This window comes from Melitaea cinxia, chromosome Z, assembly GCF_905220565.1.
Source record: "Melitaea cinxia chromosome Z, ilMelCinx1.1, whole genome shotgun sequence".
NCBI lineage: Eukaryota > Metazoa > Arthropoda > Insecta > Lepidoptera > Nymphalidae > Melitaea > Melitaea cinxia.
The window spans coordinates 7,622,712-7,637,690 of NC_059424.1; the positions used below are offsets into that span (position 1 = coordinate 7,622,712).

Genomic DNA, 14,979 nt, shown 5'->3' on the forward strand with positions numbered 1-14,979 from the left:
ATTGATGACACCTCTACACACTTAGTCACTTCCCAGGCGCTTTTACTACATCACTTTGACTACATGTGTAAGGGCGTTTCGTTCTCATAACTTTATGAAACATACGATGAGAATAATATAAATTTATTCTCACGACAACGATAATGTTAAAACCGTAATAATATCTAATCAAAGGAATGAGAGAGTAAAAGAGAAAGCTTATAAAGTATATATATCGCAATGATATTTTAAAAATAAACATTATATAAAATTAATATAAGCCAATTTCTAGGAACAATAACCTTCGAACTTAATAACTCAACATTACTGTACACTATGAATGTAATACTAGTGTTATGCAAATTTTTACAAATGATTACTATCTTTAACAATGGGTCACTTTGGGTTGTAAATAATGTTCAAGGTAACTGTTTCGAGAAATCGGCGTAACATCAGGTAACGCGCGACGCACATCCTACTACGCTTACAACTAACAAAAGGTTGTGCTAGGCGTCGGTGGGAATATCTGCCGAAAATCCCGCGAATCAATAAATAATATGTCACATGTTTCCAAGGCAGGTTGACGGAAAGACGCGCGGGAGCGCCGCGTGCGCACGGACGACGCGCCCGCTCGCTCCGCGAACGATGGCACAACTATAGACGAGCGGCCGCTTTGCGACCATTCGTCATAAAAAAAATCTCTCTGTACACAAAGCTTAGAAAAAAATCTTTTACATAATAAACAACGGCAAATATAAATCGTTCTCTTATTGCAACAAAGAACCGCAACGATAGAGGCCGAAACATTAAAAGAGATTTTAAAAATTTATCGTCGATTAAAATAATGAATTAAATAACTTTAAAGCATTAGGTGCAATGAGTGTTGACTCGGCTACGTCCATAGCGACATTTTCTTTGGCTTGCAACGCTTTGCGTACACCCACTCCCCGAGCGCGCGCCTCGCCACAAACATAATAGCACTAAGCGGAAACGAACGCTACGCGCAATCACAATGTTCACTTCGGAAGATCACGCACAAAATCTACAAACGGAATCACACAAATTAAGAGGCACGCACCCGCTCGTACACTATCACAATCTTTTAGTGTACATTTGTTTCATTTGGCAGTTTCTCGAGGCGTTTGTTTCGATTACTACCTCTTTTCCTGGGAGTGGGTGTTTGATTCTCGGGCTACGCATGACGTTTCGCATGAAGTGCTAGATGATCCGAGCGTGAAAAGCAACGCTCGCAGTGACGGCAACGAAATGGTTTCGCTCCCGTGTGTTTACGGTAATGTCTAGTCAGCTCGTCCGACCGCGCAAACCGCCATTCACATCCATCCCAAGAACATTTGTATGGTTTTTCACCTGAAAAAAGTAAATAAAAAAAATGAGAAAGTTACTTTACAATTATTTATAAGTATAAATTTATAATTAAAAACAATATGTATATCGGTAAATACTAAACTAATTTGTAACAAAAGCCTAATTTTTGACACTGCTATTATAATCTAACGTAGTTCTCAGTCGAGGATTTTAGGATTAAACTGATTATAGACTCACCTGTGTGTGTTCGTTTGTGCGCTTTAAGGTGCGAGCTCTTGGTGTAAACCTTATCACAGGCTGGGAATTCGCACCTATGCACGCGACGCCTGGGGTCGGTGGCGTGTGAGTGCGGGTGGTGACGTGGCACGTGACGTCGAACTGGCGCCGGGCTCGGTGGCTCGTCTGAAAATATGCCAACATTATATTACTAAATTGAAGTTTTTACAGTTTACTTCTTAAGAAACGATATAAGGCGCGTTATGAAAAACATGGGGATTCAACAACGAAACAGCAGAGGCTCTGAGAGTTCCGTTGAAACTGACACAACGTTTTTAGCTGTAGTTAGGTATAGGTATAATAGTATACCAGCATTTATTTTACCGATAAGAATAACTACTATCAATTTATGCTTTTATTTTAGATGTTTATTGTTTTAATTAATTGTAATTTGATTAATTTATTACAACTTGTGATAGTGTGTGTAGATGCTGTGTGGCTACGGCATTAAAGAATATAGTCACCCCATTTCTTCCCGTGGGTGTCGTAAGAGGCGATAGCACAGAAGGGATAGCACAGTTCCACTACCACCTTGGAACTTACGAAGCCGACCGATGGCGGGATAACCATCCAACCGCTGGCTTTGAAATACGCAGGCCGAAGACGGGCAGCAACGTCTTCGGTGCAACAAAGACAGCCCTGCGGTCACCAGTGCCCAGCGTGGTGACTATGGGCAACACACATGAGCTCACGCCAATTTTGGCGCGAATTTGTGGAGGCCTATGTCCGACAGTGGACTGCAATGGGCTGAAATGATGATGATAATGATTAGAACTTAGATTAATTTAATTTTTCAATGTCACTGTAATTGTTTTTAACTCGGCGGGAGACGCACCCCATAATGCAACGCGGACTGTCATCTACAGAGTCAAAAATACCACATTGGATTTATTGTAAAAAGAAAAATTAATTTTCTAGTGGCAATTTTGTTGAAAAAAAAATTTTTTTTTGTTGTCATCGTTTAAAAACTGAGTGTAAAGCCGTCGTAAGTTTGCCAGATTTTAATAATTGATGACAGGAATCTTATGATTTTGCCGCGTGTTCATCTACCAATTTTTTAATTCTGGGTCCAAAAGAGCCGGTATTCTCTTCACATTCTTTCACTTCTGGTAAATTTCATTAATATCTATAATATTCCTACACTATTTCTAAAAAAATCACATAATTGGGCCAAGACTTAGCAAACTAATGAACTCTCGAGCTAGCATTTTCCTTACATAGACGTTCCGGGATATATACTCTTTTTCTACACCTATATTCCTGTGTGAACAAGTCTAAACAAGTTCGAAACAATTTTTTTTTCGGTTATGTGCTTTTTAAAATTTACTTTTTATATACCTTCCCTTTTTTGTGTAAGTAAATAAATAAATGTATTTTTTTTACTTCGCTTACTAAAAAAACATTATTTAGTAAATAGAAAATATATAACTTACTATCGCTTAATTGTAACATTAATTTTAAATGGCGTGTATAATTGTATGTATGTTTAATATGTATGATTATGATGTTATGCATATTATTTAATTAGCTTTGTATTAATTTATATACACGATATATATATATATATATATATATATACGTATATTACGATATATATATATATATACACATGACAAACATTTGTATTGGCCATATAGATGTTTCCCTATCTTGTGTCAGTTGCTTAGAAAACTAGCTTTCAAATTCCTTTAATCGTAATGCAGCTTAGATATCTAACCAAACTTCAAGAACTTCTTCCATTCTAGCCATTCAATAGGGTAGGTGATTTAACGATCGCAATGCGATGTATGTACATAAACATGTTAGCACTGGCTTGACTGCGGGTGAAAGGATTTATAGCGTAGAAAATCGTCTTAATATTATGTACATGTTAAATAAGGTGTCAGTTATTTGGGTTACGATGATTTTTTCGTCGTAGAGTCGTAGAGTATATAACGAAGTTTAGTTCCTACTTATACCTATACGACTCTGCGTTTTTACCCACTGTAGGTAATTTTCATGCCAAACTAAATTTATGTTACTATTCGCACCTAAAATCATAGTAGGTAAGACAATTAATAGCGATTTACCAAAAGGTTTACTCGTGTATTATAGGAATATATAACTAAATATAATGTTTATGTGCTTGAAGGCGTTAACGGACGATAGTGGAGTACGAATTAATAAGATCAAAAAAACTTAAGGGTAACGTTACATACATAACAAAAAAATAATAATATAATAACATGCAAACAAAGCAGAAAACAGTAAACGAAACGTAGGTGAAACCACGTATTATCTCATATTTAGCTTTTGATTTTGTTTGGTTCGTCCCTGAATATACTAGAATGATTTAAATCAACATTTTTGTATGAACTGAACAGAAGCGAATCTGCCTGTAAGCGTCCTAATACTACGGGGTTAGGAAAACATTTTCTACATATAGGAGAATGGTTGGAACTTAATCCTCCACTCCAAGCTCAATTTAACAGTCCGTTGCAGCTTGGAGGATAATTTCCCTACCATAAGTAATTCTGATGTCTTAAAATGCGATCCAAGGAATGACGGTATACGAATAATCACAAGGGCATAGACCATAATTACAATAACCGTTTTTTACTAAATTCATACACGGTACAAATAGCAAAATAACATTTTTTATAATTTTTGTCTGTCTGTCTGTTTGTTCCGGCTAATCTCTGAAATGACTGGACCGATTTCGATGGGACTTTCACAGCCATATAGCTGATGTAATAAGATGATGTAATTTTTTATAACTCTGCGAACTAAACAATGACTATTTCGTTAAATTACACTCGGACGAAGTCGCGGGCACAGCTATTTATACATAGATCACACACTTTTAAAATACGAAAAGCAAAAGCCATCTGACAAATCAGATTATTTAAACAAATTAACTAGAACACTAAGCAAATAAATTACATCTATGGATATAAATAACATACAAGCATTTGTGCTATTTAAGTGAAGGATCAGCGATCGAAGAGTGCCCGGGGTAACTGAAAAGAACGAAAAACCCAATAGAAATGTTATTATATATATATTATTATGTAATTAAATTTTTAAAACAAGAATACATTTATTGAATTTTGATTTCAAGAATGCTATTAACGCTTGTATTTCGGACTTGTATTTATTAGCTCGCTTATAAATTCTTAATGATTTATTTGTAGTTTACGCCTTGAGAAACGATATTAGGCGCGCGGAATAAAAATAGTATGGGGAGTAAAATCGTGTGAAAAATCGAAACAGAAGTAACGCTTATAGTGACTCTGGCGAGTAACGCTTTACAGCGTTTTTAGCTGCAGCAAATTAATATGTGGATTTAGTAACCAGTATTAACTGTTCTGTATCGATATGATTAGTAAGCGTCAATTCATGTTTCGATTTTATTGGTTATTTTTTTTCTTAATTATTGTTTGATTAAATTCATTAAATATTTAATTTTTTAAATATTACGCTAATTTTTTCATGGAGTAAACTCCAGTCACGTGTCAGGAGCTAACGCATACACTTTATTAATGTATTGTTCATTGCAATTTCAAATAGCCAAGGATAAAAACTTCATAGTAATTTATAGCTTCAAAGATTCCTTTTAGTGTTTACGATGTTATTAGTCTAACGGGAATATTCATATTTAGATATAAAAACAATTAAAAAAAATACAGTCGAATTGAGAACCTCCTCCTCCTTTGAAGTCGGTTAAAAATTAGTGTGCTTTTAGACCACACGACTGAAGTAAAAATTCTTGAGCTCCTACAGTAATATACGAAACGAGACTATACGTTACTACCGGCTGCCGATGTTATAGATGACGACTTTCCTGTCTCATTTATATATATATATATATATATATATATATATATATATATATTCTCTTTTTATTTTTATTTGTATTATATGTATATCAATTATTCTTCTTCTTTTTATTTTTTCTTTAATAGAACTATTGTATAACAGAAAAGTAATAAACAGTGAATAAATTTTTCACCTTACGCCCACGTGAAGGTAGCGAAACGGCCAAGCCACATATTTTGACTAAGGTGTAGAGTTTGTGAAGTTAGGGCTTGTAGAGTTAGGACGTGTAGAGTTAGAAGCTTGGCTCTACATGAGATCTGATAACTTTTTGACAGTGCGAGCCATATGATCTCGTCTTGGCAACATTTTACATGAAAATGTTTTTGGTGGGATATATAATTTTAATAATTGATTAATTTATAAAAACCTTTTTTAAAAAAATATTTTCTTTTAGTTGTAGATGCTAGTTGAGCAAGCAATTATCTACAAAATAATATATAAATAATGTGTGACGAGTAATTGTGACGATTTTTTTTAAAAGAGAAGCAAACATCTTAACCTTAGCGTATTAATATATATGATAAATATATAGCTTTCTTTATTTTGTAATGTTACTCGTGTATACTAATAAATACAGTTCATTACAAAATGATGAAGATTTTTAAAGCCTCGCTGAAGAAAGCGAGGCGAGGCTGTCTATGGCCACTAGCCCTGCCTGAGTCTGAGTGTAATATTTATATTTATATATTTATATAAATGTAATGTGCCTGTATCCTTCGGACATTTCACACTGAACTACTATTATTTACCTCTAGGTTCATCGGAATCGCTAGGAGGTTCGCTCTTCACCGCCGTGACGGTGAAGATTCTAGGTGACTGTGGCGACGGGGGTGTCGGTGGGGAGGATGTAGATGACCTCGCCCAGTCCTCCTCTTGTGCTGGTTCCCTGCGCTTCCCTCGTGGCTCTTCCCGGAGGTACCGCTCCATTTCGTAACATGTCTGTAAATATAAACCTATTTTTAATATCAATGAATGAGTGAATGAACTATTATATAATTATTACATAATAAATAAATTGCGCAAAAAACATCCAAAATAGAAATACTCGTATTGAAATATGAAAATATGACAATTCTAATTTCACATATTAGCATTTTTTTACCCTAGACTACTTTCCTTGGCAGTGGTTGAATCATATGAAATATACACGTGTAAACTTGAAGTAATATTACTACAATACGTGAAAAAGGAAAAAATATAAATTCTTTGACACTCCCACCTTCAATGCTCAACGGAGCGTTGGATATAATCCGGTAAGAGACGATTTATAATAATTCATACAATCTTTTATGTTCCCTTTTTACACATCACTACACGTAAAACGGGTATTATTAAGTTAGAAAAAAATAATAATATAGATATAATCAAATATATATTTTCATCAATTTTTTAAATTGGTAAAAAGTGTCAAAATTCAAAGATAATAAGGATCCAAGAAGCTCTGGTGTCTGGTGTCCTTAACGTCTTATTCCCTGATTGAGCTGAAAATTGGCAATCATCTTGACGTAAAGGTACGCAGCATTTTTAAGGTGTTCTTTTTTATACAATGATCGGCTTGCGTATGACCACCTTTTAACCTGATGTTAAGTGAAAATGTGGTCTAGGACGGAGCACGCTTACCTAGAAATAACCACTCGCGAGTTATAGATCCAATATAAATGTCAATATATATTAATTATTTTTTTAAACATTATCAATATTTATAATTCATAACTTAAGAACTAAATATTTACAGATAGTTTTGGTACAAATCATGTCCGCGTGGAATTTGCACCAAGAATGCTGGCAGCATTTCCCCGTTGAGCAGTTATGCCGATACTCTGGGCAAAATGCACCAGCCATAATAATTAATTAATTCAATATAATCCAAGTTCTAATATCAAGCACTTTGTTATTTCATATATAGGTATCAACACTCTAGGTAGGTACTCAATACTAATAGGTATTTAAAAGCGAAAGTTTTAGTTACCGTGTCGGTCTTACCATCGATTTAGTGCGTTTCTACCCTAACTTTTTTGCTTTTTGTGACGATATCGTATAAATATTGTATATTGCCGACACGCTCGGCTAGAATTAATGTAAACTTATAGCTATTTAAAAATATCGTCATCATCATCATCATTACAGCCTATACAGTCCACTGCTGGACATAGGCCTCCACAAGTTTATGCTAAAAGTGAATTCATGTGTGTACTGTGTGGCTACGGTACTAAAGAATATAGCCACCCCCTCTCTTTCCGTGGGTGTCGTAAGAGGCGACTAAGAGATAACACAGTTCCGCTACCAACTTGGAACTTAAAAAGCCGACTGATAGCGGGATAACCATCCAACGGCTGGCTTTGAAATACACAGGCCGAAGACGGGCAGCAGCGTCTTCGGTGCGATAAAGCCAGCCCTGCGGTCACCAACCCGCCTGCCCAGCGTGGTGACTATGGGCAAAACACATGAGTTCACGTTATTTAAAAATATATTCTTTTTAATTTATTTCTCATATAAGTGAATTGTTAATTCTTATGAGAATAATCATCTTTGACCTGTAAGTTTTAGTTCAGTTATTTGTATTAAATTTTTAAATGACAACATATACATTGTACCTGTTGCGCTGGCGGTTGCGGGTTCGATCCCCGCACATGACAAACATTTGTATTGGCCATACAGGTGTTTTCCGTGGTCTGGGTGTTTGTGCAGTCCTTGTGGGTATCCCCACCATGCCTCGGAGAGCACGTAAAGCCGTCGGTCCCGGTTGTTATCATGTACACCTGATAGCGATCGTTTATTTATTTATTTATTTATTACTTATATAGTAGGGAATATATCCGCCGACCCGCATTAGAGCAACGTGGTGGATTAAGCTCTGATCCTACCACATGGGGAAAGAGGCCTATGCCCAGTAGTGGGATATTACAGGCTGAAGCGTAAAGACAACATATAGAAAATTAATAAGTAAAAAATATTATGAAGTTCTATACATCATAGTGCATCTACATCTTAATTAGAAAACAATCTTAACCCTTGCGAATAAAAAATTGACATCACGAATCAATGAAGTATCATATACCTAATATCCATTCTATTTTATTCAATCATCTCTCACAATTGATGTTAAGGTATATTCAGTATCTCACCGGAACTAGAGTAATCCTATAGAACGTTGTATACTAGGAATGTATCTATATTAAATATTTATTTAATTATTTAAGATAAAATTGCTAAAATTAACTTATAGGTTTTTATAGGCATATTTAAAATATTAAATTTCAATTCGTTGAAATTCTGATTTTTGATTTTGGATGACTAAAATTGACCTGTAAAAGTTACAAGTCAAATAAATAAAATTATATCTACAATGCACCCAATAAAGAATTATAGTCTAAATTGGATTACTGGTATAAATGACAAGAATATTAAATAGTATAAATAGGCTAGAAATTACTGAGTCACGACAATTTACACGTCATCCCACTAATTCGAAATCTTGTTTTAAACGTATTTTTTACTAGCTGTGCCCGCGACTTCATCCGCGTGGAACCTAACAAAAAAGTTATTGTTCAGTTCACAGAGTTATAAAATAAATTTCTTAAATAAAAGTAGCCTTAGTTACTCCTTATTACATCAGCTATTTGCCAGTAAAATCCCCGCCAAAATCGCCGGAACAAACAGACAGACAAAAATTGTAAAAAATGTTATTTTGGTATATGTACCTTGTCATCCTTATGCGTTAAGTTGTTCGCGGTTCAATCATCAATCATTACAGCCTATACAGTCCACTGCTGGACATAGGCCTCCACAAGTTTACGCCAAAAATAACATGAAATCATTTCGCGGAAAACGCGGTTATTTTAATATTACAAACAAACACTCCAATTTTATTCCTTTGTATAGATTATTAAAAAAATATTATTATCCTTCCTCTTCTCCTTTTTTATTACGTGCAGATATCATACAATACAATACAAAACAAATACCCTTTATTGTACACTATCAGAGAAAAATTTTACACCGTAAAATAAAATATTGACATGTACAAAAGGCGGTCTGATCGCTAAAAGAGCGATCTCTTCCAGACAACCTCTAGCATGAAAAGGACATGACTAAAGAATTAGACGGCATGGAGGTGTACATACATAATATATACATATAGTACGTAAATATACATACATATAACACATTATCAAATACGTCAATGTTTGTCAACTTACACAACGATTTCAACGAAACAATAACCATTTAATTTTAACAATTAGTATTAAAGATACCTATAACCTTCATAAATTTTAAAATATAATAACTGACCTGTCGAACTTCTGACCACCATATTTTTTTCTTTGTAATGTTTTGTTTTTTTTATTATTCTTTTAAACAAACCATTTGTACCAATAACGAAAACGCCACAAAAAAAAAATTGGTACAATCTTCGGTAAAATGCGTGTAAAAAAATTTTGGCGATTTATTTTCATAAATACACATAGACGTCCTAACATTGCATTTAGCGTGCGTAAAAATGGGCTTCCATTGAAACTTAAATCGATTGTGAGCTTCTATTGCTTTTAACTTCAATGTACACAATGTGTTGGTCCACTACCAGACCTGTCTATTGCAGCTGTAACTCCACATCTAACATCTAATCAGTAAACAATGCAACATGTGATGAGTTAATGATTGCGCCCACGAGCCGTTATAGGTATTTCTTCCGAATTAATTATAAATCACGGGTGTTTGTTACGAATTGTCTATTGGATTGATGTACGTAAAAAAATAATAAAGTACTAGACTATTATAATCCTACTGTGCCGTCCGCAATCTCTGTGTCATCCGTATTGATTCTCATTAGTTGACAGTTATCTCATTTTTGACGCTTTGGCGCAGCGGTCAAAGCAGTGGCTTATGGCTGTTGTGCTGGCGGTTCTGGGGTCGATCTCCTCACATGGCATACAAGAGGTAGTACCTACAGTGTGTACCTAGAGTGTGGGTCGTTGAGCGTCAGGCGTTTATTTATTTACTTATAACGCGTTGTAATTGATGACAGTAGCTGCTCCGATTCTACGAGCCGAAATGCGCTTTATTATATAGCCTGTGTGGCTTGTCTTAATAAGTTTTCACTAAATAAATAAATATACATATACATACATACATAGATTCTACCTTATCATTACAAGTAAACTTTCTTCTACTTCTGTAGTAAAAAAAAATTGTGACTTTGTTAACGACTGCTATAGTTAAATGTCCAGAAATTGTGTTCCTTTTACAGTTCGATTCAGGCTGAATGATGATGACTGATGTATATGTATACTTGCATATCAGCCCACAATACGAAGCGGTTACTTTAATTGAAGGTAAAAAAGTGTGTGACAGCTCCGACACGTGGCTAGAGTTCTACTGCTTGAGAACGCGTAATATTTAAAAATTAAAATGTTTTACTGTACGGGTGTTATTATAATTGACTAGTGGTCGCCCAGTGTCGCAATTCGACCATAAGTAATTTGAATTATTAGTTTGAACATTATTAAGGTTCTGTTGTCAAAGACTATACTTTTATAATAGTAAATTTACATACTTCATCTAATCTGTCGATATTACCCTTTAGTCGTTATACCGTTAAACCTTTTATTTATAAATTTATAGAATAAAAAAAAAAACAGTTTCGCGGTATTGGTTCTTCAAAAATTTATCGACATCGGCAATTTCTGCTACTTAGCGCGATTGTTACAAGTTAAATTAAATTTCATCATTTATAAGAATATTTTTTATAGTTAACATTCAGACAACATAATGTTTAAATTCCATTAATCAGTTGCTTATAATGTAGAAAACAAAACTGAGAAACTTGAAAAGCTTCCTAAACCATAAATTTAAGTCTACCAAAATCTTGTAACTGGTAACATGTCGTGCTCGTGATTTAATATACATCTTCGTAATGTTCAAACAAAAATATTTCTCTCTACCATCCTCTAAAATGTCAAATGAAAGAAAAGCTAACGATGCATGTTTTGCATGTTTGACTTATAAATTATACAATAACGACTTTGATTCTATTACCAATTCTACTTATTTTGTTTGGAGGTTAAATTAACAATAATTTGGGCAAGAAAACACGTATTTTTCATAGAATTTATCCTAAAATGAAGAAATAGAAACGTTGAAATTTAACAATTTAATTTGATTGAATAATATTGAAACTGAACTGATTAAGGTTTTTTTTCTACTTGGATGTCGAAAACATCCTGATTCAAAAACGTATCAAATTTTTTTGTCGAAAAATAAAATTTTACTAAGAGTGCAAAATAAACAGTTACATGTAGGGGCCATAGCTTTTTCAGGCTCCGGTACTTGCATTTTACCGAATTTATTAAGCTTGATGTATATCAAGTACCTCCGTTTTTCCTAGTATCATGTTCTTTTTGTTGGTTTGTCTTTTCCAAGTTTCAAGATTAGCCATTCGTTTCCTTGTACTGCATGCATGCTACATTGTTCGGAAAGCAATGATAATCGTTAGATACATTACCGATTATGTTGTACGTTTATTATGCCCAACAAAGAGACATTGAAATTTGTTGTGTAATGTTTAGGACAACAACTATTATATTTATTAAAAGAATTATCGACTAAAGTAAGTAAGGGGAGCGTTTGGGATAAAAGTGAATCAAGTATGGGGTAATTCAAGGAAATGATGGCAGCGTTTTCTTTTGCAACACAGTAGGCGCATTTGGATGAAGTAGCTACTGGGATAAGTGTTATTGTACATTCCATTCATATTCAACAATTCTGTTTCACTTTCTCCTTTCTCTTACACATTGAACTGAAATTAAATTAGCTAGCAGTAAGATTACTTATAACAACTACTACTACAACTTATTACACGTACCTAATTAATATAGTTTTTGGCTAAACATTGAATTTGAGTAAGTTTGTACCTATACCTTGCTGTTTGTTACATATTTATCACAACAAATTGCTTTCTCAATTATATACCTGATCTTTTAAAAGGTTTTATTACACATATTAAAAAAAAACTTTTGTTTTCATGATTACGTGTAACTGTCATTAAAATTTTACACACTATTATTAAGATGTAGTATTAAGATTATTAGCATTTTCATCGAGTAACTAACGTAATAGCAATTCAATTATTAACATTTACTATTTACATTTAATTTCAAGTCCAATATTTCTTCGAAAAATCCTTTGTATTCACTATTATCGCATTTTTGAAATATTAAAATCTAATATTTTATTTTTAGTGTTTTGTTTTAAAGGTTAGTTACACGGGATTGCAGTATCGCCGATAAATGGAATTTGTAAATACATTTAATATATATATATATATATATATATCAATAATATAAAAAAAATTAAAATTCGTAATTTCGATAATTGTAAAGGACGATAGATTCTACAAAATATTAAGTACAACATAAATTACGTTCATAAAAGTTTTAAAACAAAAAATGTATATTCAATATGGTAAACGTTAAAAGTGCCGTTGTTGTATAAAAATGTTTAGTACATTAGGTTCGGAGAAAAAAAAATTCTATCGATCTGTAAACGTGCCTATTATTCGTGAATTCAACATTTACTATAAGTCAGTTGAGCCCACGTTTTACTATAAAGGTTAACGCTCGCTGTCAAGGCTAAAATGAAGGTATAGGGCACAACGCCTCTCTAAACTTAACGGTGTAGTCGACGGCTTCGAACTTTAAATCGAGTTTATCTTTACCCCTTCATCTTTATCATCACAAAAATAAGATTTATAATCGCTTACACATAAATTACCGCAAACCTGTGATCGTTCCCGGATATTATTTATATTCTGTAGTAACAAAGTTTAAGATAGTATTAACGATCAACTGGACAGTTTTTGAAGAGAAAACTTCTTGGCCGCGTTGGGCACTTTTTAGTAGGAGAAAAGCTTATGGGTTCGCGTCAACGACATGCTTGTAACAGTATATTTGTAGCTATATAGCTGACGTATTGTGCAACATTAGTGCTGCGTATATCTTGTGTGAAATTGAATACATTTAGTGAAAAGTTCAATGTGTATATGCTGTGCATTGTTGAAAACCAGTTTGATGTCGATATTTTCATTTCAAACATGAAATTTCAAATTTCAATACTAAAAGTACTAAGTTTTCACTTCTATCTCCATAACTGCCATTCTTTTTTTTTACCTATCTGTTATTGTAAATATCGTAATGTAAGCTTTAGTCATAATCTACAATTAGTTGTAATCTTAAACTATTTTCAACAATACGAACTTTTAGGTTTTTGTTTTTTTTTTCGTTTTACAATAATTAGATACATTTGTAACAAAGGATCTAAGTAAGTATAGAAACAATTTTGTTCCATAATTGGAAAGAAGTAACAGATTCTCTTCTGGTTACTGTGTAATTTTTAAAGTTACACAGATACGTACAGAAATAATTGTTAGTAAGAAACCATCGAGCATAGCAGCAGAAGACTTGGAAAATTCCTATACATACGGTACTCAAAAATTGAAAACAAAAGCCTTATGAAAAAACTGCTTAACAAATATACAACATGACACAGTCATTGTAATTTAAAAGAAGTGAACAATGATACCGAGACATCTAGTTATTGCGTGGGAGAAGCTAAATTTTTCTCCCATTATATCACGCCGAATTAATTCTATATGATCCAATTTTATATTTATATAATGCATCAGTTGCATACAATAACGTTAGTTACTTGTAATTATATCCGTCCTCCCTATGTCTTATTAAACTTACTAAGTTAGTAGTCGCCCGGTGGTCGAAATTGGACTACACTAATACTTATATTTATACTAACTAGCTGACTCGGCAAACGTTGTCTAGCCGCTAAACGCTATTTAAAAAAAGGGGTTGATCGTAAACAGTTGAAAATGTAGGGTTGTATGTACTTTTTAATGTTGTATCATAAAAAAATAAAAATAAAAAAATTATCTACGAATAAAAAAAAATTGGGGTGGAGTACCCTTATCATTTAGGAGGATGAAAAATAGATGTTGTTCGATTCTCAGACCTACCCAATATGCACACAAAATTTTGTGAGAATCGGTCAAGCCGTTTCGGAGGAGTTTAACTACAAACACCGCGACACGAGAAATTTATATATTAGATTGTAATAAATGAATTTATAATAGTTATGTTTGACGTTCAGTAAAGACAAACAATATTAATTTGAATCTATATAGACTTGAACAATAAAAACAAATTAGATGCGTGTGTGTGTCAGATACATGATAGTGTTAATAATGTTTTTTTTTTAATTGATTTAATGTATTTTTTATGCATAATTTAAAAGAAAGATAGCAATCTGCTGTCCTTCTCTGTATAAACTATAAGTGTGCGAAATTTCAGAGTCCTCCGTCAGCGCAATTTTCATAAATAATTGTTTTTGCAGACAATCGAAAAAAAAACCGACTTCAATTACATCGACAAGTAATACAACGTAGATTGACGAATAAATAGTCGAGTAACTGCGCGTTATCAAAGATTACTCAAAAAGTAGTTATCAGATGTCGATAAAATTTAAATGTGACCA

The 14,979-nt window shown here is 33.4% G+C and overlaps 1 protein-coding gene across 1 annotated transcript in view; it reads right to left on the reverse strand.

The window, feature by feature from the left end:
- Positions 1–1,171: 1,171 nt before the first annotated feature.
- LOC123669010 (Krueppel-like factor luna) overlaps positions 1,172–14,979 on the reverse strand; it is a 78,614-nt gene continuing 64,806 nt past the window's right edge. Inside the window, exons 2-4 of the mRNA XM_045602686.1 lie at positions 6,189–6,378; positions 1,543–1,707; positions 1,172–1,347 (exon numbers count right to left, since the gene is read on the reverse strand). Coding sequence (XP_045458642.1) covers positions 1,172–1,347; positions 1,543–1,707; positions 6,189–6,378 — 531 coding nt within the window. The remainder of the gene's footprint in view (positions 1,348–1,542; positions 1,708–6,188; positions 6,379–14,979) is intronic.